The 26,829-nt window shown below is 37.3% G+C and overlaps 15 protein-coding genes across 15 annotated transcripts; 10 read left to right on the plus strand and 5 right to left on the minus strand.

The window, feature by feature from the left end:
• Positions 1-145: 145 nt before the first annotated feature.
• Positions 146-2,833, plus strand: WALSEDRAFT_21049 (hypothetical protein; the record flags this gene model as incomplete). Its single annotated transcript, XM_006959673.1, has 9 exons — positions 146-320; positions 373-1,073; positions 1,118-1,225; positions 1,272-1,441; positions 1,486-1,563; positions 1,611-1,651; positions 1,701-1,838; positions 1,889-2,189; positions 2,233-2,833. The coding sequence occupies 9 exons, from the start codon at positions 146-148 to the stop codon at positions 2,831-2,833; spliced, it is 2,313 nt and encodes a 770-aa protein (XP_006959735.1).
• Positions 2,834-3,639: 806 nt separating this feature from the next.
• On the plus strand, positions 3,640-3,911 carry WALSEDRAFT_65602 (hypothetical protein; the record flags this gene model as incomplete). Its single annotated transcript, XM_006959674.1, has 2 exons — positions 3,640-3,809; positions 3,857-3,911. The coding sequence occupies 2 exons, from the start codon at positions 3,640-3,642 to the stop codon at positions 3,909-3,911; spliced, it is 225 nt and encodes a 74-aa protein (XP_006959736.1).
• Positions 3,912-6,928: 3,017 nt separating this feature from the next.
• WALSEDRAFT_21030 (NAD(P)-binding protein) lies at positions 6,929-7,867 on the plus strand (the record flags this gene model as incomplete). The annotated part of the gene is made up of 1 exon (XM_006959675.1): positions 6,929-7,867. The coding sequence occupies one exon, from the start codon at positions 6,929-6,931 to the stop codon at positions 7,865-7,867; it is 939 nt and encodes a 312-aa protein (XP_006959737.1).
• Positions 6,956-8,956, plus strand: WALSEDRAFT_33485 (NAD(P)-binding protein). Its single transcript, XM_006959676.1, has one exon. The coding sequence runs from the start codon at positions 7,970-7,972 to the stop codon at positions 8,909-8,911; it is 942 nt and encodes a 313-aa protein (XP_006959738.1). The 5' UTR covers positions 6,956-7,969; the 3' UTR covers positions 8,912-8,956.
• Positions 8,957-9,753: 797 nt separating this feature from the next.
• On the plus strand, positions 9,754-10,379 carry WALSEDRAFT_70009 (hypothetical protein). Its single transcript, XM_006959677.1, has 4 exons — positions 9,754-9,977; positions 10,028-10,124; positions 10,172-10,211; positions 10,257-10,379. Exons 1-4 carry the CDS (start codon positions 9,966-9,968, stop codon positions 10,291-10,293), a joined length of 186 nt encoding a protein of 61 aa, XP_006959739.1. The 5' UTR covers positions 9,754-9,965; the 3' UTR covers positions 10,294-10,379.
• On the minus strand, positions 10,096-10,795 carry WALSEDRAFT_40231 (hypothetical protein; the record flags this gene model as incomplete). Its single annotated transcript, XM_006959678.1, has 2 exons — positions 10,096-10,560; positions 10,614-10,795. 2 exons carry the CDS (start codon positions 10,790-10,792, stop codon positions 10,500-10,502), a joined length of 240 nt encoding a protein of 79 aa, XP_006959740.1. The 3' UTR covers positions 10,096-10,499.
• On the plus strand, positions 10,698-12,700 carry WALSEDRAFT_40233 (hypothetical protein). The gene is made up of 3 exons (XM_006959679.1): positions 10,698-11,156; positions 11,206-11,334; positions 11,384-12,700. Exons 1-3 carry the CDS (start codon positions 10,852-10,854, stop codon positions 12,534-12,536), a joined length of 1,587 nt encoding a protein of 528 aa, XP_006959741.1. The 5' UTR covers positions 10,698-10,851; the 3' UTR covers positions 12,537-12,700.
• A 19-nt stretch (positions 12,701-12,719) lies between these two features.
• On the plus strand, positions 12,720-13,996 carry WALSEDRAFT_70012 (Clavaminate synthase-like protein; the record flags this gene model as incomplete). Its single annotated transcript, XM_006959680.1, has 3 exons — positions 12,720-13,248; positions 13,295-13,366; positions 13,411-13,996. 3 exons carry the CDS (start codon positions 12,720-12,722, stop codon positions 13,746-13,748), a joined length of 939 nt encoding a protein of 312 aa, XP_006959742.1. The 3' UTR covers positions 13,749-13,996.
• Positions 13,500-14,911, minus strand: WALSEDRAFT_40237 (glycosyl transferase; the record flags this gene model as incomplete). Its single annotated transcript, XM_006959681.1, has 3 exons — positions 13,500-14,001; positions 14,046-14,125; positions 14,173-14,911. The coding sequence occupies 3 exons, from the start codon at positions 14,909-14,911 to the stop codon at positions 13,765-13,767; spliced, it is 1,056 nt and encodes a 351-aa protein (XP_006959743.1). The 3' UTR covers positions 13,500-13,764.
• A 12-nt stretch (positions 14,912-14,923) lies between these two features.
• WALSEDRAFT_58291 (hypothetical protein) lies at positions 14,924-16,799 on the plus strand (the record flags this gene model as incomplete). The annotated part of the gene is made up of 3 exons (XM_006959682.1): positions 14,924-15,179; positions 15,226-15,595; positions 15,640-16,799. Exons 2-3 carry the CDS (start codon positions 15,358-15,360, stop codon positions 16,797-16,799), a joined length of 1,398 nt encoding a protein of 465 aa, XP_006959744.1. The 5' UTR covers positions 14,924-15,179; positions 15,226-15,357.
• A 15-nt stretch (positions 16,800-16,814) lies between these two features.
• On the minus strand, positions 16,815-17,595 carry WALSEDRAFT_70015 (hypothetical protein; the record flags this gene model as incomplete). Its single annotated transcript, XM_006959683.1, has 4 exons — positions 16,815-16,968; positions 17,012-17,328; positions 17,380-17,463; positions 17,514-17,595. The coding sequence occupies 4 exons, from the start codon at positions 17,593-17,595 to the stop codon at positions 16,837-16,839; spliced, it is 615 nt and encodes a 204-aa protein (XP_006959745.1). The 3' UTR covers positions 16,815-16,836.
• On the minus strand, positions 17,592-22,720 carry WALSEDRAFT_40239 (hypothetical protein). The gene is made up of 6 exons (XM_006959684.1): positions 22,571-22,720; positions 22,226-22,524; positions 20,794-22,182; positions 19,169-20,747; positions 18,419-19,123; positions 17,592-18,372 (listed from the first exon to the last, which is right to left on the minus strand). The coding sequence occupies exons 3-6, from the start codon at positions 21,680-21,682 to the stop codon at positions 17,643-17,645; spliced, it is 3,903 nt and encodes a 1,300-aa protein (XP_006959746.1). The 5' UTR covers positions 21,683-22,182; positions 22,226-22,524; positions 22,571-22,720; the 3' UTR covers positions 17,592-17,642.
• Positions 21,585-22,720, minus strand: WALSEDRAFT_40243 (hypothetical protein). Its single transcript, XM_006959685.1, has 5 exons — positions 22,571-22,720; positions 22,439-22,524; positions 22,226-22,385; positions 22,090-22,182; positions 21,585-22,008 (listed from the first exon to the last, which is right to left on the minus strand). Exons 1-5 carry the CDS (start codon positions 22,668-22,670, stop codon positions 21,725-21,727), a joined length of 723 nt encoding a protein of 240 aa, XP_006959747.1. The 5' UTR covers positions 22,671-22,720; the 3' UTR covers positions 21,585-21,724.
• A 431-nt stretch (positions 22,721-23,151) lies between these two features.
• Positions 23,152-24,338, plus strand: WALSEDRAFT_29792 (hypothetical protein; the record flags this gene model as incomplete). Its single annotated transcript, XM_006959686.1, has 7 exons — positions 23,152-23,196; positions 23,241-23,296; positions 23,348-23,417; positions 23,462-23,467; positions 23,515-23,604; positions 23,641-23,778; positions 23,823-24,338. The coding sequence occupies 7 exons, from the start codon at positions 23,152-23,154 to the stop codon at positions 24,336-24,338; spliced, it is 921 nt and encodes a 306-aa protein (XP_006959748.1).
• A 276-nt stretch (positions 24,339-24,614) lies between these two features.
• WALSEDRAFT_70017 (UPF0220-domain-containing protein) lies at positions 24,615-26,248 on the plus strand. The gene is made up of 8 exons (XM_006959687.1): positions 24,615-24,658; positions 24,706-24,793; positions 24,846-24,906; positions 24,953-25,059; positions 25,102-25,197; positions 25,251-25,309; positions 25,354-25,439; positions 25,589-26,248. The coding sequence occupies exons 1-8, from the start codon at positions 24,633-24,635 to the stop codon at positions 26,134-26,136; spliced, it is 1,071 nt and encodes a 356-aa protein (XP_006959749.1). The 5' UTR covers positions 24,615-24,632; the 3' UTR covers positions 26,137-26,248.
• Positions 26,249-26,829: the final 581 nt, after the last annotated feature.

The following is a 26,829-nucleotide window of genomic DNA, read 5'->3' on the forward strand; positions in this document are numbered from 1 at the left end:
CGGAATATTCAAACGACAAAGATAGAAGTGCGTTATAGTTATTTATAAGTATTTGTCTAATGTTGCCTTCATAGTGGAATCTAGCACGACAAATCTCACCCATCCGCATTCTGACGAGAAGACATACGACGATGTACCCTTGACTATGCCGGTACCACAGTATCCTACGTTAGACAACGAACCAAAGCGACCAGTTTACAAAAAACATAACAAGTCGTTTGATGCACTCCGCAATGGCCAATGGAGTAGCTTCAATGCATCAGAATCAAAGCATAAGCACTTTCAATTCGCTGAAGGCGATGTTCCAAAGTCTAAGGTTTGTTTTTCCTTCTTGAGGTATTAATAAAACTTACAAATTTTACAAACAGATAGTAAGACTTTACTTTTTCCTCATTAACACATCAATTATCACTCGTTGGGCAATATTTGTTTTGCCAATTGCTGGTGTACTCGCTATTCCACTGATTGTTTCAGTAACGACAGCGCCGGATGCCGAACTCCTCAGGGTTCGACTTCTTTGGTGGTCAATCTGGCTTGAAACACTTTGGGTTGGCTGGTGGGTCAGCTGGGCAGCCTCGAAAATTATTCCTTGGGTCGCGAAGCATACTGTCGCAGTTATAGTTCCAAATGGAAAGCAAATGATTGATTATTTCGTACGTTGTGAGAGGTATCTCGCAGCAGTTGGTTGGACAGTAGCCTGTTGGGCTGTATTTAACTTTGTTGTACTCGTGAAATTTTCAAGAGATCACTCAGATTCTAGTTACAGTACACTCTCGGTAATTGCTCAAGTTCACGCTGGTATTATCATCTGCGCATCTATTCTAGCAGGTGAAAAAATCTTGATTCAGCTTATTGCATACAATTTCCATCGTACTTCTTACGATGATCGTATTCGCGAGCAGAAGTTCCAGGTGAAAGTTCTTGCAGCTTTATACGCACGTAGTAGGGATCTTGGGAGAAGCGACACACTCGATGGCTTCGGTAGGAGAGGTAAAGAAAAGGGAGTCAAAGCCGGTAGAGTGTTCAGGAAAGCTGCTCGTGAAGCTAAAGAAGCAGCAGCTAATGCAACAACTGTGAGCATTATGATTCCATGAAAGAATTCTCTAACGTGTTCAAGGCACTTGGTAATGTCGCTTCTGAAATCGCTGGAAGCTCGGTTCTTCAACCAAATTCACCAATGTCTATGGTGACAAACGCTCTAGGTTCAGGCAAGAAGACGCGCCACGTGGGTATCCGCGAAGTTAAACCTATTTTCTAACCAATATTCTCAGCTCGCTCGCAGATTATATTACTCTTTCTGTCCACCATACCGTACGAGTCTTGTCCAGAGCGACATTGAATCATTCTTCCCAGATTTAAACACAGCTGAAGAAGCCTTCGCGGTATTAGACAAAGACGTAAACGGAGACGTATCATTAGAAGAACTTGAGATGGCTTGTTTGTAGGTGTCCTCGTTTCTTTCAGTATTATCTCACAAGGTATCAGTGAAGTACACAGAGAGCGTCTTGCTTTGACATCCAGTATGCGTGACTTGGACAGTGCAGTAGCTGCACTTGACAAAATGTGAGTTTGCTTTTTTTACTGTCTAGCAGCGCTAATGGAAATTAAAGCCTCATGTCTATCTATGTTGTCGCTGCTTGTCTTATTATAGGTAAGTCACATTACTTTAGTAAACATTTCATAGCTCACACGCTCTACAGTTGCCATGCTTGATGTGAAATTCTCAACTCTCGTTACATCCGCTGGATCACTTGTACTCGGTTTGTCATGGTTAATTGGTACGACAGCTCAGGAAATCTTGGCATCAATCATCTTTTTGTTCATAAAACATCCATATGGTGAGTTTGGCTGATTCTAGCAATTAAGACAATCCTAATAATTCTCACAGACGTTGGTGATAGAGTGAAAATCGATGACTTTGATATGACAGTCAAGGAAATCAACCTTCTTTACTCAATATTCAAACGCATCGATGGTACTGTTACTCAAGCGCCACATGTGATACTGAATCAGAAATACGTACACAACGTTAGAAGAAGTGGATCAACATCTGAAGATTTCAATTTCAATGTTGCTTTTGATACGACATTTGATCAAATTGAAGACCTTAGATCACGCATGCTTCATTTCCTCAAGTCTGAAAAGCGTGACTTTCATCCAATTTGCGATATCAACATTGTAGACTTACCGTAAGTATGTCTATTCAACACAGGCATATCTAACAGTCATCAGGGATCAGGAGAAGATGACACTCTCTACATCCATTAACTACAAGAGTAACTGGCAAAACATATCGTTGTACACTCAAAGACGCGTAAAGTGGATGGTTGCAATGAAAATCGCATTATCAGAATCTAAAATATTCGGACCAGCTGGTGATCCTGATGCACCACCTATCCCAGCAAGGTACATGAAGGTTCCTTACGAGACACCAGGGAAGGTTGAGGAGATGCCTGCTCCTCTTCCAGATGACGCACGTACAGCTGACCTTCGAAGAGCTGCTTCAATGGCATTGAATGGAGGCCGCAGAGCACTCATACACAGAATGGACGCGGAAGAAGAGGCATTATTCCACAGTGGACTGGAAACTGTCCCGCGTGAAAATACGGACGATAGCTTCAATATGCCAATGCCTTATGGAAATGCTCCACAAGGTACCGCACCATCAATGCCGACGCCAGAACATTATGACGTCGATTCCGATAGAGCCACACCTGCCCAGCTTGAAGCCGGTAGAGTGAGAATCCAATCGCCTGAGCCTATCAGATCTCGCCCACAACAGCAAGAACATCAACAAAGAGGCAGACAAGACTATGAAATGCGCAGAATTTAGATACAATTATTTATTTAAGATTTGGACAATTGTAAATATAAATCTCTTTGTTTTCAATATTTGTATGCCATACGCGACCTCCCTTTGTTTTCTAACAAAGGAAGGTCGGATAAGGTTAAGACAGGAACCTAGTTGAGAGAAGATATAAACAGCTAGGGATATTCCTTGTCTTTGTGCAACTGGATTGTACTTAATAAAATGGTATTAAAAGGCTATCTCGATAGTAACCGTAGCTGAATAAACTACCAGTCATCACCATATTCGGCATATTACAGTTCAGCAACAAGCTGCGGGTCAGCTGATCCACAAATTGGGCCAAGAGTATGGGTGTGGCGCTGTCCAAGTTGCAACTTGTGTAACCAGGAGAATCATGAAGTTTGCCATAAGTGAGTGAGCTTATAACACGCTTTTTATTAATTAATCACGAGTAATCCAGTCTTGCATGCGTATCACCCAGACCACCGAAAGCCTCCTCGAATTGGTTCCCAAATTAGATGACAACATCGTCAAAATACAAGAAAGAATACCCAGCATAGCGATACCAGATAGTCATGAATATAGAAATTTGTATAACGACATAAAAATATTTATATTTATTTATTAAAATCATCAAATTCCTTAGCTTCTTCCCCATAAACAATCGTAGGCTTGTCATGAATTGGACATATTCTAAGTCATAGGCTGGCCGAATTAGAAAATTCTTCGGTATTTTTTTATAAAAGGCATTTCGGCAAACAATTCTTTTCTTATCCAAAACGCTCGACAATCTCAAACTCAAACCAAAAGAGAAGACAAGAGAACTTCAGATGAATCATCCAAAATCACCATTGAGCGGTAATAGAATGTCAAACGCTTACAATCCGTATGCAAAACCGAACGTTAAAATCAATCAGCCACAATTCAATCCTCAACCACACTTATTTTGGTTGTGTAGTTGCGGCTACTGGAGCACACATAGCTACAGATTCTGCTGCAAGTAGGTAGCAATATGTTACTGATTCACGTATTCTAACAATCATTAAGTGAAAAGTGTGGCTTCTCTCGTGAAGCCATAGAGAAAGGCCACTCTAGGTTCTAGTTATCTTCAAAACAGAAGAGTAAACAAGATTAATTTATTACTGGACGTATAATTGCAACTATTTATTATTAATTTATTTGTTTGTCATTATAGCTTTTGACATTTGGATATGTGTAGACCCCGGGCGAATGTCAGACGTATCTAACGGTACTTTTTGGTGCTAGTTAGCTAGTCAGTTAGCTATTAAATAAATTTAATTAAATTACGTGTTACATCGGCCTTCTACGATAAAATACATGATGTTAATATGCATGCATGATATGCAGGTCCAAACAGCGTTTCCGCTGTGCGTACTCAGGATATCGATCAGTGATACATTTGAAAGACAGCCATATGGAAAAAATCATTTCTAAAAAAAATCATTTATAATGTTGAATTTGCATATGCTATTGAAGCGTTTCAACGAATCGTCGTCATTGGGATGTTAATGAATGTCTTTGATATGTCTTAAATTGCCAATCACAGATAATAGTATGACTCTTGATTACCATAATTTTCCTCATTATTTTTTAAAACTTAGCCTTTATTTAGACTCACCCGCCGAATATTTCACAAATATTCAAAACAAGAAATGAAATCATATACCATACCAGTCATATCTTTCAAACATTCCTATATAAAACATATCCACGAGCAAGCCGTGTAATTAGTTTGTTAATGATTTGCTGGATTGTTCTAGCTGGATTCTGAGATTAGAGTATAAAGTCATACGTGCACATATGCACCATGGGATACTATTTAATAGATGCAGGCATAAAGCAAAATCATTCCGTCGAGGAGTTTGTATGTGGTCACTAGGGGTTATCTAGTAATATACATACACCATATTAGTATAAGAAAGATAAATATAATATGCGCTTAACCTTAAATCTTTTAAACACACTCTTGCTTGCTAAAAGTATTTCCCAAAGACCTCAATGATCACTTCATTCTTCAATCAGGTGTGTCGTCATGATGTTTCAGTATTGAAAATTATGCGTTACGTTCTGTTCAAGAGCATAAGGTACTAACACTATTCTTATGTTTGTTTCGTTCTTTCTGATACATATCAGTTAGCTTCTCTCCAGTGCCCCTATTATTCACTCTTTGAATAATAGTGTTAACTTCTGTAATCTCAACGTTGATTGGTCTAGTAAGTTTTGCTCTTGTTAGCTTTCCTTTCGAGCTCTTTTACTTTCTTCACGAGAGAAACTTGGGAGTGAAACTCAGCTCTATAGGGGATGTACACAAACATCCAGTTCTTCATTGCTGTGATGAAACTTTTATAGTACTTACGACATTTTCGTGTGTATCAGGGTTATTTTGGATTTTCATCAATACACTAACGGCAAACATTACATGAAGAAAATTACATAAACATTGCACAAACATATACTCTCAAAGCACACCAAATTCGTTAAGACGAGGATACATTATATTGTATTATTATCATGTGATGACGAAGGCACGTTGTGCTGTATTATCACTCACCATCCTAGTCACATATAGGGGGCACGCGCCAATTTTTAAAGTTCGTTTTCTCAAGAAGAAATTCAAAACGCGTGATATTCCGACTGCTTTAACATCCTTAATGATTCCAAACGTGAGTCCTGATCGCTATAATGGTTCCAGACCAATAACTTTCAAGCTTATAACCTCAATAAACGTCTGTATCGATGAGTCATGTAAATATTGGCACTGCATACGATGTGCGTTATATTTAATGCTTAAACTTCTGACAATGTACATAGGTGGTATATATAATATGCATGAAGCAAGATACTGTGCTAAGTTAGTCTTCTACATTCTCTTATGACACATGAAATCTCATTCCCAAATAGTCCAGAGTGTTCATTTGACCGGATTTTAGGCAAATAAACTACGAGAATCCCTTCTAAACCTTTATTACACTCAATAAGCCATACTTGAAGCTCCTGAGGCAGTTCATAATTCGTAACGCATTCAAGGGATTGTATGGACTAGAAGTGAAGTCATCCTTATCGACTAATGAACGCTTTTCTAGTCATCTATTTCCACATATAATCTCACTTCATTTATAAGATAGATGTTCATGGATAAGCAGATCTTATGAACATCATTATATATATATGTATTATTCACCCCCCTATATCACTAGTTAGATTATGCATGTGCGCTCATCAAGGAAATGTGACGATCGCTTACTCCTGAGTGTAAATGTTAAAACACATGAACCATATGATTAGCAGAGCGTTTGAGCTTTGAGTGCATAAATACCTCATAACTTCTCTGTCCATATCTCTCTAATCGACCGAATCAAACACTCTATAATCTCAATATGATCAGCAACTACAGATGGCAATGTATAGCCTGTGGGGAATCCTGGCCATTTAATTGGAGCTGGTGTAAAAAGTGAGTTATTAGTTTAACCTTTGAACACTTAAACCAAACTATTTAGCTCAACATGTAGAATGTCCAAGGAACGTAATAGCAGACGTATTATGAAGTATGGCACACGGCATTAAGTTTTCAATAAACGTAATATTCATTCATGAACCCTATTTCAATGAAAATTTTCTACTGATTTCGCATTTTCACTTAGCGACCGATGGCGAATTTGTGACTTTCCAAACTACTTATAAGTCAGAAAAGTGGGTCACATGTAAATACTAAGATAAGCTAATAGCCATAATCAGTGTGGACTTGTCCTAGATGTCACGTCGTCAATTCCAAATATACACGTGTTTGTCGTAATTGTGGACTTAGGTCAGCTATAGAAAACTTAGAATACATTATCATTTAGTTTCATAATACATCATCTCATTAACATATTCTATTATCATACCATTCTATTGCAAGTCTTTCTTGAACGTCAGCGAGGCAGTGAGAAGTGGTTCCTAAATAAACTAAACATAAAATGAGATATTTACAAGTATAATTGCTTCAGGTCAACTGCGGTGCGCATCTTGGTAATCTCATACAGGATTAGTAATAAATCGGGAACCGGTGCTGAGCTTAAAACATCGGCACATCTTTAACGTAAACATTCTACTCATACTATGTCTCCAACAATACTAGTTATCGGTGCGACTGGAAACACTGGCAGGGGTGTAATCGAAACATTGCCTCAGTTACTCAAAGAGAATAATAAAGACCATCGCATTATTGCTTTGACTCGCTCCTTAGAAACTCCTGAATCACAGGCAATTGACAAACTACCTACAGTTGAAGTTATTGAGAAGAATTGGACCACAATTGATGTAGATTGGTTGAAATCTCATGACGTTATCAAGATATTCATCGCGCCTCATATTAAATTACAACAATTCACAGAAGAATCGCAGCTCTATTTAGCTTCCTTGGAGGCTGGTGTGAAATATATTGTAAGAGTATCAACGTTCAAGCACTTCACCAGTCCGACCAGTCCTTTGTTCTACGGTCGTCAACATTGGGCAGTTGAGAATTTACTTAGCCAGCCAGAATTCGATAAGTTAAATTGGACATCGTTGCAACCGAATCTCTATGGTAGCACGTTCCTGAACTCGACAGCTAGTTGGATTAAGACATATCGGAAGACGGGAAAAACTGATAAACTCAATATAATACTCGATGGTGATACACCAGCTGCTATTATTTCTCCTGCAGATGTTGGTGTCGTAGGTGCACATTTACTCAGTGCAGATGATTACAAACAACACAATCGCGCTAGATATATACTCGCAGGGCCTGAAGATGTTACTGGAAAGGATCTTGTGAAACTTGCTGAAGAGTTTACCAATGCCAAAATAGATAATATAGAATATCGGTTCACTGACTGGATCAAAAATCTCACTGCAATTGGTCTTCCAGAAAATGTCATACCAAATGTAGAATCTGGTATTTCTATCGTATGGCAAGGACAGGCTTCTCTTTCCCAAGCAGGAAATAGCAAAGAGATACAGTTTGCGCTGCCAAAGCGTACAGTTCATGATCAAATAAAAGCTATGATAGAAGGTTAAACTATGTACGATAATACATGGATTCGATTTACTCTAAATGAATTTCAAATTTGCATATACTTATATAATTTCATCAAGTGCTCACTCTTAATCACAACGATTATGTCATCAACAATCTTGATTGTAGGAGCCACTGGAAACACTGGTAAAGGTCTTGCACGCACTCTTCCAGAACTTTTAAAAAATGAGGGCGGAAACTATCGCGTTGTCGCATTAACACGCTCGTTATCTAGTCCTGGTGCTATGAAAATCTCACAAATCGGTGGAATAGAGGTCGTAGAAAAGGATTGGACGACAATCGATGCAGAATGGCTCAAAGAGAATCACGTAGAGAAAGCCTACGTAGCTGCACAAAATATGGTACAGCAATTCACAGAGGAATCAAAACTCTATCTGGCGATGCTTGAAGCAGGCGTGAAATATTTAGTCAGAGTATCTACATTCGTACATTTCATCAACCCAGCTAGTCCAGTTTACTATGGACGTATCCACTGGGCCCTCGAAACTATGCTCAGTCAACCTGAATTCGACAGTCTCAATTGGACTTCCCTTCAACCAAATTACTTTGGAGGTTTCATCAGCGTAGATGCCATAAATTGGATTAAAAAGCACCGTGAAACTGGTGATGCTGGCGTTCTCAATGTCGTATTTGATAAGGACGCGCCTGTTGCTGCAATCGATGCAGAAGAAGTTGGTATCGTAGCTGCCCATTTGTTAGCTGCAGATGATTACAAGAAATATAACAAAGGAAAGTACATCCTCAACGGACCTGAAGACACCAATGGTCAAAAACTAGTCGAAGCAGTCGAGAGACTTGCGGGTACTCGAGTTAAAGAAGTACAGTATAATTACAAAGATTTCATTGATCGATTGCCAGCGTTTGGAATACCTGAGAACATACTAGCATCGATGTTCGCAGGTATCAAACTAATGTGGAGCGGCAAAGGATCAACTTCTGAGTCAACTACAAGTAAGGAGATTGCTGAGCTGTATCGTCCGAAAAACACAATCTATGATAATCTCAAAAATGTCTTGGCGGATTAGACAACGTGATGTTTGTTGTATATTTATAGATAAATATTTGATCACAAAGAGAAAAGACTGCAATTTTTTGAATAATCAAAGGCACGTATATACACACATTATTTTACACAAACTTATTAACACAGACTTCGAAAAAAGTACTACACTCTAACAATTATTTGTTGTTGAAAACTTTACGGTGCAGCTGTGCATGCATAAAAGTCCGTCACCGTAAATACTTGCGGACTCCTTCACATAACTACCAAGAAACAGAATGTGAGATAAACAATCAAGCAATCCTTGCTAGTCATAACGGCGCGACTAACTATCAAAGCAGATAATGGCTTGGTTCTGCCCGGTTTGCAATATCACTAACGACAAATTCATCAAAGTGTGTCGCCAATGCGGTTTCAGTACCAAGCCGGAATGGAAGTAGCTTGGCTAATAACCGACTCACATAAATCGCATACAACTTCTAGCAAAACAAAAGAAAGACATTAGACTAAATTATAAGCATTATCATGCATTATAGAGTACCTTGTATTCTTCATCTTATTCTTAAAAATTAAACTTCTGATTACACTTGATTGTTCATGCGTCATGCATCAAAAAGATAATAATGAGCTAAGAAATATAAACTAGTAATCAATCCCAATGTGACCAAATTTTGCTATTTAGTATATTTTCCGTCCGCATGGAGGTTATCGTCATGATAGTGAAATAACGACCTATCAGGAAATACCACAGCGATAAACTCGAGTCACCTATGAATCATAACAAAAACTGATAAGGTTAGATAAGCGAGATACATTTGGCCTTCTGCATGAATAATGCAAGTCTCGCCAATATGTAACAGATCGCCCGCCCCTGAGTTTTAACGGATTTAAGCCCGGTAAGGGTATGTCGGATGCGTGATCAGCTGTCCATCTTGCAAATATAATACGATAGTAAAGTTTAAATCTTGCTTCTCTGTTTATCAGCGGTGATATTTGAAAAGCTGACGCACGGGAACGAAATAAGGTTTCATTGTCTTTGTTGAATTTTTCGGAAGTTTTCCTATATCGTTTAAACCATCATGGTATTAAAGGTTAGTAATCTGTTATTGAAAGGTCAACACCTGATAATATTATTTTTCAGATGTACAAACCAGTAGATTATTCTTCAAAATCAGTACCAGATAACGGGAATAACGAATACTTTGATGAGTCTAGCAAACCTTGGCAATGTATGATGTGTAAGTATGTATCTCTTACCAGATATATCCCCTAAATAAACATCCAGGTGGTAGAAATAACGTGTTTACAGCTCGTTATTGTGCAAAGTAAGTAAGACTTAGATCTGAGATAGTGTTCTAATTATAATACAGTCCCACGTGCTCATTTGATAGGAACTGGGGAAGCTGAGATATCTAGTATTACCAGAGCTAGATTGACGAGGCTAATGAGAATAAATCGATACCGTATTTATAGCATATATCAAGATAGAATGTATCAATATTGTATACATATAGAGACCCTGCTGTCTAATTTCCATAGTTAGAGTGTAATGGGTATAAAGAGTGCTAGAAAGCAATTGAGAGTAAACAAGCGTATAAAACGGCATATATAACCTAGAAATCCCTCTTCTTCAGATACTCCTCCTTGGCTGCATCTAAAGCTTCTTCAGAGTTGCTAAATTAAGATGTGAGTAAAGTTAAGAATATATATAGTTTATATAAGCTCACAATTGTGCTAAACAACTATTTAACTCCTTATGTGGCTTACGACACGCCCATAATACAGAGATTGTTCTGTTCGTTGTACACTCTGCGAACTGCTGTACTAAATGATGGCAATGCTGCAACCCGAGCTGCTTGTGTTGTTTAACAATTTCTTCATCTTCTCTTCTCGACAATATCCTCATAGTATCAACTTAACTCATTTCCGTCATCACTCAAATAGGAAAACTTGAAAAATATAGGGATGAGCGTAGATTTAAGTAATTATGAACCCTATAAAGATAGTCCACCACCTGGTGCACCACCGGAATTGGTTAGATTGAGTCCATCTCCCCCAGGTTCTGCAAATCGCAGGCATCGCAGCAGCAGTTTGGTACTCAACATGGAACAGGATTCTAGTGACGATATAAGCAATATTGACTTGGATTTGTTAGAATCCGATAAGCGTAAACAAATCTACAAAGCCTCTGCCAAAATGGCTGCAGTCTTTTTTTCTGCTTTTGCTGCCTTGGCTTTGGTGCTGTACTTCAGCTGGCCTGAATTAGAAGAGTATGTTGTTTTATTTGAATCCTGGAATATAATCTCACACGTTGGTCAGAATCGATAAACCGTCACTCAGGATTCCAAAGTCATTCGAGCAATTACAAGCGCTTAATGCTTTATTAAAGAAGTATCGCACCCAGCAAGGTACTAGGATTCTAATTTCATGGACAGTCATCTACCTCTTGTAAGTGGCTATGTCATCATAGCGTACCAATAACTCATACCCACTCCAGTCTTCAAGCATTCTCATTGCCCGGTTCAATGTATCTCTCTATACTAGCCGGTGCTCTCTGGGGTGCTCTACCAACCCTTCCGTTAGTTTGCTGCACCGTCGCAACAGGTGCCTCTTTATGCTATTTGATATCTGCATCATTAGGTTCAGTTGTTTTGTCATTACCACCAACAACAAAATCGAAGGAAGCTAGAAAGTACCGCCATTTACGCCTTGAATCTGACACAGAACCTTTCTTACTTAATGAGGAAGCACAATCGCCCACACTTCAAGCAGCTGTACATGAAAACCAAAACGACAATGAGGAGAAGCTCAATTGGTTTGATTCATTTAGATTGAAATTAGAACACTATCAAAACAAAATGAGAGGTCCAATTGAGCGTGGTGATGTTTGGTCATATTTGATTCTTCTCCGAATTGCACCTTTACCACCACATTGGGTATTAAATTTAATTGCACCTCATTTAGGTATCAATCTATTCACTTTCTGGGGTTCAACTGCATTAGGTGTTGCTGGTGTGTCTACGATTCATGTCACAATTGGTAGTGGATTAGATGGAATGACCAGTTCAGATGATTTCCATTTGTTCTCGATCAAGAACTTTTTAGGATTGGGTGCCGTCGTGCTTGCAGCATTAATTCCAATTGGCATTAGACACGCAAAGAAGAATGATTTGGATAGTTTGGAAGATGTCGAGCATGAGGAGTTCATACAACACAATGATAATAGTAGGGATGGTGATTATCCACCTTCTTATCACCCAACCAAGAAGAATAGCTTAGTTGAACCACCTCCAGCACGTCCTAATAGATCAAGATCATCTTCAAGAACAATTTTGTTGGATTCAACACCTGTACAATTAGATCGCAAAAGAAGCAACTCTATGAATCTTTCACCAATTCCATCCGATATTGTCAAAATGCAATCATCACCTGCCGCACCTTCACCGCAATTAATAATGTTGGGTACCCCACCACCACTTTCATCACCTGAATTGATAAACTTCGAATCATCAAGTCCAACGGCTAACCAAACATCATTTGCAAATTCGATTGTTTCTAATAATGTTAGAGTTCAGCGTCAGAATCTAGATGTTAGCAGTTTAGTTAGAAAGAACAGTGATGGAAATCATCCACTCAATATTGATACTTAATTTTTTTTTACTTACTTTTACAGTCTCTCTTTTCTATCATTTTGCATCTTTTAGATATATGTAAAAGAAACATAGTATTACAGTATCACAATCTCTAACAATATGCGATGATTTTATCGTAAACCTTGTAAATTTGTTAATTTTACGAATGTCATGAATTTTCCAAAAAAACGACCTTTCTTAATGACGACAGAATTGGTTGATGCTATTGAGGGTTTGATAGAAGATTATCAGGATTATAATAGTAGTTTTGTCAAAGTTTACAATAATTTTGATAATCTAGATAAATTAGTAAAGAACAATAGACCAGCTATTTTTAAAAGTGTAGCGAATAATTGGGAAGCAACAAAATCATGGAATAAAGAATATTTATCACATAAAGTGACTTCAGAAATTGAAATTGCTGTTACACCAAATGGTAATGCAGATGCCCTAGTTGAACATCATGGTGTGTTACATTTCCTTGAACCAGATACAAAGTCAATGAGAATGGATAACTTTTTAAATGATATTTCGGCAACTCCTAATCGTGTTTTATATCTTCAATCGCAAAATGGTAACCTCTCATATCCTGAATATCAAGGATTAGCTGAAGATGTACCGCAGTCTATTACCGAAATGGACGATGTGATGGAAAATAAACCAGATGCTGTTAACATTTGGATAGGTGGTCCAGAAAGTGTTACTAGTTTGCATAGTGATCCATATGAAAGTGAGTCAAAATGTTGCTTGATTTTCTCAGCGTTTAACAAAGATAGACATATATGTTGTCGTTAAAGGACGTAAAACTTTTAATTTATACCCACCAACTGAGAGATATTGCTTGAATTGTAAGAAATGTGTATGTTTATCTTCTTATCTAACAAAAACGTAGTCCAGAAGTATCCCCATGGCCACTACATTTGCGATAATAATGGTGAATTCACAGTAAAGCCCTCTGGAGAGACTATTTCTTGGACACCCATTGATCCGAATAAGAGTGCAGAGGAAAATTCAAAACATTCACCTACATACTCCAAATCACGTTGTCTTACAGTTACTGTAGACGAGGGTGATGCTTTATACCTCCCGAGTGGATGGTTCCATCATGTTTCACAAAAAGGTTCACCCTGTATAGCAGTAAATTATTGGTATGATCAGGACTACTCTGGAGAGAAATTCGTTATGCGACAGTTTTATAATAGGATCTTAGAAATGTTGTACAACAAATGATAACAATACACTAATACTAATCTATTTCCCACTTGCGATGATTTGCGAATTTATCCCATTTTATTGCGCAAGAGTGTGGATGATAGTCTGAAGTTTCCAAAGGGTTGCATTCACATCTATCATAATTTTTGAATCCTAATGGGCAATGGTTGTAGGGTATATGATAATAACCGATTGGGTCCATTCTGAGTATCTCGTCCCTGTTGAGCAACAAGGCTGCTGCCATTGTATGCACAGGTGCATCACCCCATCTCTATGGACTATTTAACGAAATTTCATTTGATATAGAAGACTCACCTCATAATAGAAACCTCCTTTCCTGTCGAGGAAGTTGAAGAAATCTGTATATGCTTGACTTCTATAGAAGCTGAGATCTCCTTTCATTTGGGTTAGGTGGACAAAATAAAAAAGGATTTTAACCCACCAATTTCAAAGTTTGACCAAAAGTGACAGCCATTGTAGGAGAACCCTTTATCATCACTAATGAAATCCATTGAATTATCTGGTGCGATATGTTGAGGGTATAAGTCCATAAACTCTTTAACAGCTTTCCACAAAGTCGGAATGGTCTCAGGGTATTCATGTATGGCAATAGTGAAACCATATTTGGCATTATTCTCTTCTAAAGCTAGAAAAGGATCCTGATCGAGATTGCAAGTGTATTTAACGTCCGGTTCAACTCTCCAATAATAGTCGTAATTCCTTAATAAAGGATGGTTATAGAATTTACCGCTGAAGTAATGACACATGTTTCTATATGAAATTGAATCACCGTGCAACACACCATCTATTGCCATTTTAGTTCTAACGGCTGATGCTCTATCTTCATCAATCCACTTAGGTTGGTTCCAGTCAGAGGAAGAAATTTTACCATAATAAGCGTTTGTTGAGATTAAAGAAGAAGTATGTTTCTTGAATTTATTTGAAAATTTTCCATCATTTAAGAAAACATAATCATAACCGCCTGATTTCCTCTTATTGAACCTATCCTCCATATGTCTTATAGATTGTAGTATACCGGGTAGATCGTCATTTGTCGTTAAGATAACGAATGCAGATTTCGTAGGAGTAGAACTTGAGTTATGGAAGTTTAAATAAGACAATAAAAAAATTAATAAAAATATGATAAATATTGAGATTAAATTTATTGGCTTTTTGAACATCACGGTGAAGTTGCAAGAAGATGGTTAATAAACTATTAAAGCAAAAACTAAATAATGATTTACAAACACAATTGTCTAAGAATCAGCTATCAAAATCGTCAAGGAAGAGATTGAATAGAAAGCAGAAAGGGAATCTAAACGTTGACTTGACGGATATAAAGAATGATTTAGAGGATATGACAACCGATAAGCCAACTAATAAGGATTTGATAACTAAGAATAAGAGCAAGAAAACATCATTATCTAATAAGCAAAGGAACAAAGAGTTGTAGGTGTGATTATAAGAGTTATATCTTGATTTAACGATAAACAAGACAAAATGAACAGAAGAGGATGTCAACGATTCTACAGACGAAGCAATTCAAAGATAATCCATTTGAAATTTTAAAGCAACACGCTAGTAATTCAATAGAGAATCGCTCTTCAAGTTGAACCATCATCATCAAATGGATAGTGACTTAACAGAAAAGCAATTAAATAAATGGAAGAAATCTGAATTGGTTGATAAAGCCAAAGAATTAAATTTAGTTTTTAACTTAAAAGATAAAAAGTCTGTTTTAATTGAATTAATCGTTAATAATCAAAACGCTAGTCATCACGATAGTCAGGACGACGGCTCAGTTGATGATCACCCAAAGGATAGCAGCTTATCGCCTAAACCTCAAGCTGATCACGACAGCCAATGTGAGCACATCCAATCTAAAACATCACCATCTAACAACCATCAGCCCAAAAGAAGAACAGTCCAACACCGACACGTAGTCACAGTCCACATTCTGATACCAATCAGACGCGTCATTTGACCAGATCGCGTGAAAATTCCATATCCGAAAATCAACCACAACAACAGCCATCTAACAACGAAGATGAAACTGAAGAACCCGAAAACGTACAAGATGAACATCAAGGTACACCAGTAAAGCCACCAAGATCATCTCAGAAGTCTAAGTCACCTAGAAATAATTCGTCGGATTCACAAAAACAGAGAATATCCCTACCAGACGCCTCCGATGAATCCAATGACAAATCAAGATCTACTGCTCGTAAATCAACGGGTAGTCGGTCAACATCTATTGATATCAACACAATAAAAGAACTACAGAAAGATCAAGAAGTTTCTAAATTTAATTATGAGACTCTCAAAAGAACACTCAATGATGTTAAAGATGACTTCCGAGGGGAATTTCATGATATATCTGCAAAAGTCTCAAGTTTATTAGACGATCGTAGTGAAAGGGAAAATGAAATGCAAAAGTGGAAAGATGTTTTCAGTCGCATGATTGATGAGAAGTTGAAACCTCTAAATGATCAAATGGAAACACTTCAACAAACTTTAGATAAAGTTCAATCATCTTCACAATCAGAGAAAACACAGTCAGTAAATGCGAACATACCATTATTATCTAGGACGACAATAAATCAACCAACTCCTCGTAACAAAACCATAGAGAGAGTTCAAACTCAAACTCAACGTGAAGAATTATCAAATCCATCCCCTGCTCCTAGAATGCTTGGAAAGCATTCACGACCACGGGATTCGACTGATAGTGACATTGTTGAGACAATTTTATTGGATGATGACAATCAGGAATCTCGCTATGATGAAGATGAAGAGCAACCACCACCAAAGAAAAGGTTTAAAGCAAGTGCAAACATATGGGGAGGTGCTTTATCATTAGAGCCAACAAAATCTATGCCAGACGTATCGAATACAGCTATGATGCCTACATTTGGACCTCAGTTTAATAATGTTGCAATAGTTAATACCTCAAATGAAGAGAGCTTAGGAAATGGTGAGAAAGATAAGAGTGTACCACCACCAACTCCACCTGCCACCAAAACACGTTATGGTACAGAAAGAGATTATGATAATCGCTTTGCTGATTAATTTATTCCTTATTTTATTATGCTTCTTGTACTATGTATCATATAATAATTACATTACTCTCAGCTGTGCTAACAGAATACAAACTTTCTGGTATGTATCCTATATAATGTGAATTTCCGAATCCACCTGTATACCAAACGTGATCAATATCAAATCTAGCAAAGTATGACTACTCTGATGTTAGATAATATCCCTTAAAATACATTTCTTACATTGTGAGGTACGCCATGAGGTGGTACCCAAATAGCGCTATCTGGATGAGTGGACAAGTAACACTCTCTTAATCTGCTTCCTTCATCACCCATTCCATTGCTAGATCTCTTATCAATTTCGGAAATGTGTCCTATCAATCCAACGCGATAGTTGGATGCTCTAGCTGTACCATCTAATGGCATCACAGAGATAGTAGCATTATGATCTTCATTGTGTAGAATGTTATTAAATGATTGCGAAATTGGCATCATAAGTACTGTTAGACTGCCATTTCTATAACACGGTGCGTAGTAAGCCTCCAAAGAGAATGGATGACCTTTGGTGATCAGATTTAGTATGTATGTATACTATATCATCTATCACACACCTTGTAATCCATGTCCTTCTGGAAATACAGTAGAAATTGTACCAATACCCCTGACAGACTCAACTAGATGGCGAGCAAGCCGTGCTTAACGTAGATCTGAGTGAAACATCAACAATAACTCTAATATCACCCACCAGCTTCAGCTTTATTCTCAATTGCGAGAACAAATGTGATCAGATAAGAAATCAGTGATATCACAATACGATGAGTGTACATTATCAAGAATAATAATAAATTAATACAATACACATGGTGAATTTTAATCAATTATTTGATGCCATAGCATTTCGTGCTTGTAATTCCTCAAATTGTCTTTGTGCTTGTGCCTCTTGTTCAACTTGTAATTTAGGTTTACGACCACGTTTCTTTTTCTCAGGTGCAATACCTTCTTTAATGAGGTAAGCCTCATGAGCGGCGGCGGCAGCAGCATCTTCCTCCATTTGCTTTTTAGTTCTCCTAAACCTCTTCTTTGGTTTGCCATCTTGACTGATTTGTCCGCTAGGCGTTCTATCCTTGTTAGTTGATCCAGGTGGTCGTCCAACTGGACGAGAGCCTGGACGTGGTGTTGATGTTTTAGATGGTGTACTCATTGGTGTACCATTACCGGTGTTATTGTTGCTAGCCTCACCGTTGAACATACCATCGTCATCAAGATTTGTACCATCGTTAAGAAGTTCAGTATCAAGATCATTACTACCTCCCATAATATCAGCTTCAATTGGGTCTTGATCTTCTTCCATCAACATTTGTATAATTTCTCTTTCATTTGGTCCTGAATTCTCTTTCTCACCGACTGGTTTCTGACCAACGACCATATCTTGGATATCCTTTTTAACTCTAGCTAATTTAATAATTCTTTCATCGACTGTGCCCTTGGTAATGAGTCTATATACGGTGACTTGACGCTTTTGACCCAATCTGTGAGCTCTATCCATCGCTTGTTGATCATTTGATGGATTCCAGTCATGTTCAAAGAAAATAACTGTATCGGCTCTAAAGTGGGTTTAACTTAGGTTTCATTCAGAAAGTTTCTACTTACGCTGTTAGGTTGATACCTAAACCACCTGCCCTTGTAGACAAGCAGAAAATGAAATATTCATCACTAGTCTGCCAAGCTTGTACCATGTCCCTTCTATCATTGATTTTAGAACTACCATCTAATCTTAGATATTTGTAACCTTTGTAGATTAAATATTCTTGAATCAAATCAATCATCTTCGTCATCTGGAAGTAAATCAATACTCTATGACCTTCAGCCTTGAGTTTTGGAAGTAGTTCATCGAGAGCAACTAATTTAGATGAATCTATGATCAATTTGTTAGGTTCAGGTACTGTCATTGTTGAAGGTGGTAATTGAATTCTATCACTATTCTCTACCAAACCTGCAGGTGGGATATTTGGTGGGAGACTTTCCACCGCCTTGGTATTCTCCTTCAAATGTGTCGTCTGTAGACCGAAGAAAGCCTTATTGATCTCATCATCTTGTTTCGTACGCCATTCAATACGATCGAGTGATGGTCTATGCAATATATACGGATATGGTGATGGTGCCAGAACTCTCTTAATGCCTGACATGTATTTTGATGATCTTCTAAGTAATACCGAGCTTGATATCATATTTGAGGCTATTTCGTTAAGCTTGGGGAGTGGTTTATCGCCGTACTCTTCGACGTCTGTTTTATAAGGGAATGGTCGTGTAATGTTGAACTTCTTATTTAATGTGGAAGCAATCAAGTCATCATCGCTATGTTATGTTAGATGTGTCGGATAAGTATTATTATATACTCACTCGTTATATCCTTGGTGCTCATTCTGAGCGATGGCCTTATTGTATGCAAGTAAAAGACGTGAGAATTCAGTAGTTGAGAAAATACGGGCAGCTTCATCAGCACTAATTCCTGCTTGTGGAAGGAAAGCGAATGGCGAATTCTCCTTGAGCATTGATTTAAGTATGTAATCAGGAGACCAGATATTGAATAGGCTTTGTAACTTGTTGCTTCCAAATTTCGATCTACCTTCTGGTGTACCAGCACCACCACCAATTTCAACATCATCGGCTATTAAGCGTGGTAACTTCAAATCTATCAGACTTTCAAATTGATCTGGACAGTAATGAACGTCTGGTTCTCTAGTTGATTTATACCTCGACCATTTGGACATAACAAAAGGAGTCTTGACGTCTGCCCTTTCGAATAAATCTGGGTGGTTACATACCTTACGGAATTGCATGACAAGATTCATCAAACCGCGCTTACTAGCTTCATCGTTACCTTTGCTGGCCTTTTCAATTAAGCTTGTAATAGAGATTCTAGATCTCAAGAGTCTATACAGTGCTCTTTGTCTTTGAGATAAATCACAATGAACATCAATCTCTATCTTATCCCCAAGTTCATTTTGCACGTTCTTCTTAACTCTTCTCAACATGAAAGGTTTGAGAATCATATGTAAACGCTTAAGTTGATTGTCATTAATTGCACCTTTATTCTCAGCATTTGATTCAATATCTTTTGAGAACCACTCTGCAAACTCATCATGAGAATCGAAAAGTGAAGGCATAATAAAGTGAAGTAAAGCCCATAATTCCTGCATAGAATTTTGAACTGGTGTACCGGTCAAGAGCAGTCTGTTACGACATTTGAATGAAAGTAAAGTATTCCATCTTGCAGATTGTGATGACTTGATCGCTTGAGCTTCATCTAAAATCATGTATTGCCATTTAACATTCTTGAAGTACTTCTCATCAGATAAAACTAACTGATATGAAGTAATCAGAACGTGAAATGGCGCATCTTTAGTGTATGTGATTGCCTTTCTTTGCCAGAATTTTCTCAATGCTGCTCTATCTTTTGTAGAGCCCCAATAAGGTAATGGTTTGAGTGATGGAACAAATCTAGAAATTTCTTGTTGCCAATTATGCAAGGTTGATGCTGGAGTGATAATCAAGAAAGGACCCCAAATGTCGTGCTTCTCGGCGAGATACGCCATAAGAGAAATAGATTGAACAGTTTTACCAAGACCCATCTCATCTGCAAGAATACCATTTATACCCTGTTCATAAAGATTAGCAAGCCAATTGAGACCTTTAAGTTGATAATCTTTCAATTCTGCAGCTAGTAATTTTGGTTGCTCAACTTGAACTGAGTCTTCACCAAGGTTAGGATTCTGGAAGTTTAGTTCATCATTCTCCAAAGGAGCTTGTTCGGCTTCTGGAGGGACTTCAACACCCATCTCTCTGGCCTTTTGTATAGCTTCATTTTTGCGTCTATCTTCAGCTGCATTTTTGTCGAACTGATTGGCTTTATCACGTGTATTAAGCCATGCTTGTTGAGCATTCTTAGCAGCATGCATACGAAGATTGCTTTCATCCTCTATAGAAATAATTAGAAAAAGAACTGAAATTATCCAAACACTCACCATCATCATAATCGATATCACCCAAATTAGATTCATCAAACTTGCGAAAATCGAATTGAGGTGGCTGAATTGGTGTACCCGATTGTTCAAGGTTTGGATCACCAGCGGTATCATTAGATTGTTCAGCCTCATCAGTTTTTATCTTATTACCAACGAAATGGGAATACAACTCAGTCTGAGTGATCAAGAAGTTCAATTTACGCGCTTGTCTCTTAGATTCTCTCGATTGTTCTTCTGCTCTGGCTCTATCGTAGGCTTCTCTATCAGCTTTTCTGCGAACATCACGCTCATCTTTCTCATTCCTTCTCCAATGGAAAAGAACCTCCCTCATAACCTTCTTAGCTTTCGCTTGAACTTCCTTGTTGCTCTTTGTCGTACGTGTCGTTAACTTACGTTGTTCTCTTTGAGTGAGAAGACTGATTCTTTTGTGAAATGACAGATGTGATGTGTAAGTTGATGTAGAGTATTTATAAGCTTTTGGAATTTCTTTCCTTGAAATGTGTAACCAAATAGCGGTTTGAGCGTCCTCAACTTGCTTTGCACGCTCTAATGCAGTTGTAGGTAAACAGTAGTCAGCATCTAAACCTTGATATTCAGGTATATTCAATTGCTGTACTGGTGGTTGAGGTGGTGAGGGGGGAGCTTGCTCTGAAGGTGGGGATGGTGGTGCAGGTAATCTCTGTTTTTTATGCTGGGGTGATTGCTGTACTATAGCCTGTTTCCTCTTCTTAGATTCATGTGCAGCTGTGATGCTAGATTGTTGATAGTTAAGTGATAGATCATTATGGGTCGTATTTAGAAGACTAATTCTATCGTAATCAAAATTCTGTTGTAGTTGTTGCTGATGGTTGACTAGATTAAGTCTAAACTTGTTTATATAGTCATCCATGTTCTCGCTAATGATAGCGTATTTCTATATAATAAAGTATGATTAAATTACTTCTTCGTCGTTTACAATAAAGTGATAGCTGCGTATCTCTTGATAATTTACTTTATTTTTTTCTGACGATTTTGTTTTTTTGTGAGCGTATTTTGGATAAAAATCTAAATTAAAAGATGTACTCTTTAATATCTTATATTTAACTGATTTGCCTTTATCTTTATTAGTTGGCGTATCTGGCAATTCTATTGGTGGATTCTTCGCTAACCCAGCTAGATTCCATAGATTATATGGCTTAGTCTGCTTGAGGGTGATTACTACAACTCCTTTTCTACCTTTTTCCTCGTTATCTGGAATATCTTCTTCTTCTTCTCTTTCGAGTCCCACCTTGCCCTTAAAATTATAATCTATTGCACCTGACGTCAGGAATTTCTGAGCAGATGCGAAAAATCTTAGGATTAAGGCTTGATTGACCAACACATTCCTGTCTTGATCCTTTATACCAAGACCTTTATAGGATTAGATAGTTACTTTGACTGTCAGATAACATACCTAAATGAGGGAATCCAAAGTATATTTTATTAAACTTCATTCCATTTAACTCCTTGCATTTATCTAAACGTGTTGCATCAACTTGAAACAATACTCTAACTCCTTTAGATTTAAGTGTATCTACGATTTCACGACAATCGTCATATTTTGCATAAGCCTCCTAAAGGGATGCTCATCAGCAAACTAGTAGTTATTCTAGGTCGATGTTCTAACCTCTTCAGTGTCAATCGCAGTACTAGTTAATTGACCAGGTTCAAATTGATGATCAACGACGAGTGATAATGTGAATGAGAAGTTACCTTCGTATAAATCAATGACTGTTTATTCATATAATATCAAATTTACCTTCTCCTACTAATAAAACAGTGTCATCCTCTCTAAATGGTATCTTATCTGGCTTAGCAGAAAGTTTCCCTTTATCAGATTTTTTCTCTTGTGCTTTCATTTGTTGTTTTACAGCTTGGTTAGCTTTGTGTCTCTCTAGAGTTGATTTTAATTTATTATTCTTTTTGCCCATCTTGATCGTCTGTCTTCTTCCTTGCTTTTGATCATCAACTATGAGATAATAAATGAATAAATTATTATATCTTAATTCCACTGCTTATTCTTGATATTTACAAGTATCTAGTTGTTGAATTACGTTATTAATTTGCTTTTATGATGGTAAACAAGAGATAGTCGCTAGTTTGGATGTATACAATATTGACATCAAAATGAACACACCTTTATAACATAATCTAGTTTTAATCCGCCCATTTTCTCCTACAACCCTATTTGTAGTACTTGAAGGAAAAATTTCTCTGTATTCCTCACTATTGCTTCAGAGTTGAACATTTTATCAATATTTGGCTCTTATATCTAACATAAAAGTGCAAACAATAATCACATCCCTCACATAGCTACTACCATCATTTCTAATATTTGAAATGCCGGCAACTAGAAGTGCTAGTAAGAATAAATACCCGGGGAAGGTACATAAATGTTTCCTTATATACTATACTGACAAGATCAGCAGACACGCTCGTCTGCTCCTAAAGGTGCACCAAAAGTTTGGATATCACATGTCATAGAGTAAGTAGACGTACGTTATGATCCTTTGAACAATATAACTAACTAAAATAGGTTCCTTGAAGCTGGTGATAAGGGTGTACAGTACTGTTGTCAGCATAAGCACGGCTTGATATACTCTAAGGTACGTGTAGAACCACTATAGTAATGTTCTAATAGTTATAATAGAACGATGTGAGTAAATCTATCTGATATGTCAGTTGAAATATAACAAACATTAGACTTTAGCAAAAGCTATATCTGATTCCTCACATTTGAACATGAAAGATCCACTAGCTAGCTTTCAAAAGCAATGTCAAAAGCATTTTGATGTTAGTATAATAACAAATTCATCTACTATCTAATAGTTTCCCCGTAAGGCAGCAACCTACTGTGATACAGGTGAATTCGTTAGAACTCGCCATTGGAAAATTAAACCAGAATACAAGAAAGTAGACATCATTTTCAAATTCCCAGGTAATATCAAACTTATTACGGACGAGGGTGTAGGTATTCTTTATTTCTCACGCGTTTCCTTATCATAGAATAGAAAAACAAGTTGATGTCTATCAAATCTACAAACAATGATGAGACTGGCTGTAAATCCCTTCTCAACAAACAAATTAAGCAGTTCAGGAAGGAGCAAAAAGAGAAAAAAGAAGAGAAAGAGCGTGAAGGAACAGCAGAGATAATCATTAGGAAAAAGAAGGACCTTGCGACACGCTTCCCTGGTGGTTTATTTGGTGACTTCGATGGTACTAATAAAGGAAATAAGCTTGCTTTAGAAGCAGTCCCTTCTGATACATCTTTGATTGACATCAGGGAGGAAGATGCAGCTAGACAATTGGAGATGTTACTTCAAGTTCCGCCTTCGTTACAACCACCTACTGGAGATTATAACAACTCATTTGATAGTTCTTCGTATAGCCCATTCGATAGCATCTCAGACATGATCAATGACATCATTAATGGTAGTAGCAGCTTCTTTAAGGAATTAGAAGGAACTAAAGCACCCTCGATGTTGAGTGATATCCAGGATTCGCAATTCCAATTCATGAATTTTTAAGGAAACATGATATTGAGAATGGGAGAACGGAATATTAGCATATTAGCAGGTAATAATCATAGCAGAGTAACGTATTAGCATTTATGTCAAGCATAACAGCAGCTTAACAGAGAACCTACCTATAAAACAAGCAAATGTCATGAGAAATAGATATTATACCAGTATATTAGCTTGATTAGCTTACTTTTCAGCAAGCAATTTATAAACGCTTTGTATAAAAGCAACAATGCATAATATATCTATTTTTCTTATACTTTACTCAGACGTCATCTATACCCTTGTACTATTACACTCATGAGCACTAGACCAACAGCTTACAAGTGGGTATATGCTATAACAGAATAACTACCAAGTAACTAATTGACAGTCCAAAACGCGTCTGCTTACTTAGTTTACCGGACTTGAGCGAGTTCCCAAAACTACGTGAATGGGGAATATACTTTGCTGGAATGCTGGTGTGTAGAATATATATACACTAGTAATATTATCTTACAAAGCTCCTTCAAGTTCGCTTCTGGATGGTGGTTTTTCTTTGACGCCGCTATCATTTCAAAGCGTACAAAGTCAGGTTCGTTAGGAATATCAGGAATATAAACGTATTTACACCCTTCCAGATGATACATTTGAAGATGTTCCAGTGAGAATTTCATTTGTGGATTATATACCAGCCATTTTGTCCACATTTGGTATGATCATAGTTAGTCTTATCAACAAATCGCAAGTGAGTGAATGTAAGGCCTTCATTATGGTACTCATAGTGTAGATTTCTAGAGAGAATGATGATCCATACGCTTGGAAAGCGCGGTGCTGGTTATTCGTTGGATTTGCTTTGTTAGCCGGTGGATTAGCAGGTAGCGTTGTGAGTGATAGTAACGTTCTAGTTGTTCAATTTATACTAACCTGACGTTTAAGAGTTTACTTGTTATCAAATACATCGTACCAGAGTATCCAAGTCATTATGTATCTTATGGGTGAGTGGGTCAGTCACATATTTACAAAGCTAAGAGTTTACTAGTATTGCTGTCGTCATACAAAACATTGCTATCATGCTCTCTACTATACTGACATGGATAGTTGGACAATCTGATACAGAATACGAATGTGAGTGGTATGTATTTCTAAATAAAATATACCTAAAGTACTTCAATAGATCAACTTACCGTATAATCAAACTTGTAAACAATTTTCTTTTAAATTTGATGATATCATTCAACTCCCTTTCTAACCTTCTATCATGTTCGGTTGTATAGCGGCTGGTAGACTTGTACAAACTGATTTGCAGCAAGTTGATGAAACGCACTTTACATTCACTTTATCAAAACCTGAGGAATTGAATCATGTAGTTATCTTCTTGACTGGTCAAATCGCATTTCCGGAAGGTATAGGCGCAACAGTACACTTCCTTTTCCCTGGATATGAGAAAGGATGGCAATTATTAGGTAAACTGAGCAATGATAAACCATCTGCTATATTCAGATTAAGAGGTAGCGCAATTCCATCGAAATTGAGCTCGAATACACTCAACACGGTTAATAATAACAACACACAAGCGATTATTGGTATTTCTGTAGAACCAATCAATCAAGTTGATAGCCAAACTATGGCCCTCACACCAACTAATACCATTTCAGCGAAATCGAACGAGAGTCAGGAAGTAGCGAAAAGAATTTTGGAAAATTTATTCGAATTCCTCTCAGGATTTGCTCACGTTGGTCCAGAAACACTCATTCCATTATCTACACTCCAACAATGGTATAATAAGGTTCTCACGAAGTTACAAAATGGAGGAAGTATATAGATACACGATCATAGATCGTTAATAATATGTAGAAAGCTCCTAGTATAACGCATTTTTAACAATATATAGATTAATGACTTTATTAATGACGCGATGGGAGTGTTTATTATCTGTAATTGATTAAAACATCTAATGACGGGCATTTGCATAGATTTTACAGAAATGAACAATTCTCATTTGATCAAGTAGTCTTATACCTACAAGTTTTTGACCTTACAACACCGTAGTGCACCCTATATAAGATTCATTGCCTTTGTCAGTATTAGTTATCTGTAGATACTAAAAGCATAGGCAACGATGATTAGAGTTGTAGTCTGGTTCATTTGTGTTAGAAATGCATAATCTGGTTTCCTTCCCTTGTTCGTATTCAGTGTTTTGTTAAGATAACGAGATAAGCGGGTATAAGATTAAACCAAATGTTTAAGTTTTGAAGCTTTTTCTTTACTTCAGTGGTGTGTTCATTTTTGTCTTAAATTTTAAGGTAATACACAAATGATACAACAGCTTACTTAATGAAATTGTGATATTCCCCTTTATAACCTTCCAGAGCATTGGCAGGTTGTGAATGCTTACTTTCTTTGATTCCTTCTCAACTATGATATATTCATAACATCAATTAGTAAAAGCTAAACACATTATCCTATAAGATCATTCTGCAAAACTATCACATTGACAGACGTAAATTTCATAAAA

This window comes from Wallemia mellicola (genome assembly GCF_000263375.1).
Source record: "Wallemia mellicola CBS 633.66 unplaced genomic scaffold WALSEscaffold_19, whole genome shotgun sequence".
NCBI classification, from domain to species: domain Eukaryota; kingdom Fungi; phylum Basidiomycota; class Wallemiomycetes; order Wallemiales; family Wallemiaceae; genus Wallemia; species Wallemia mellicola.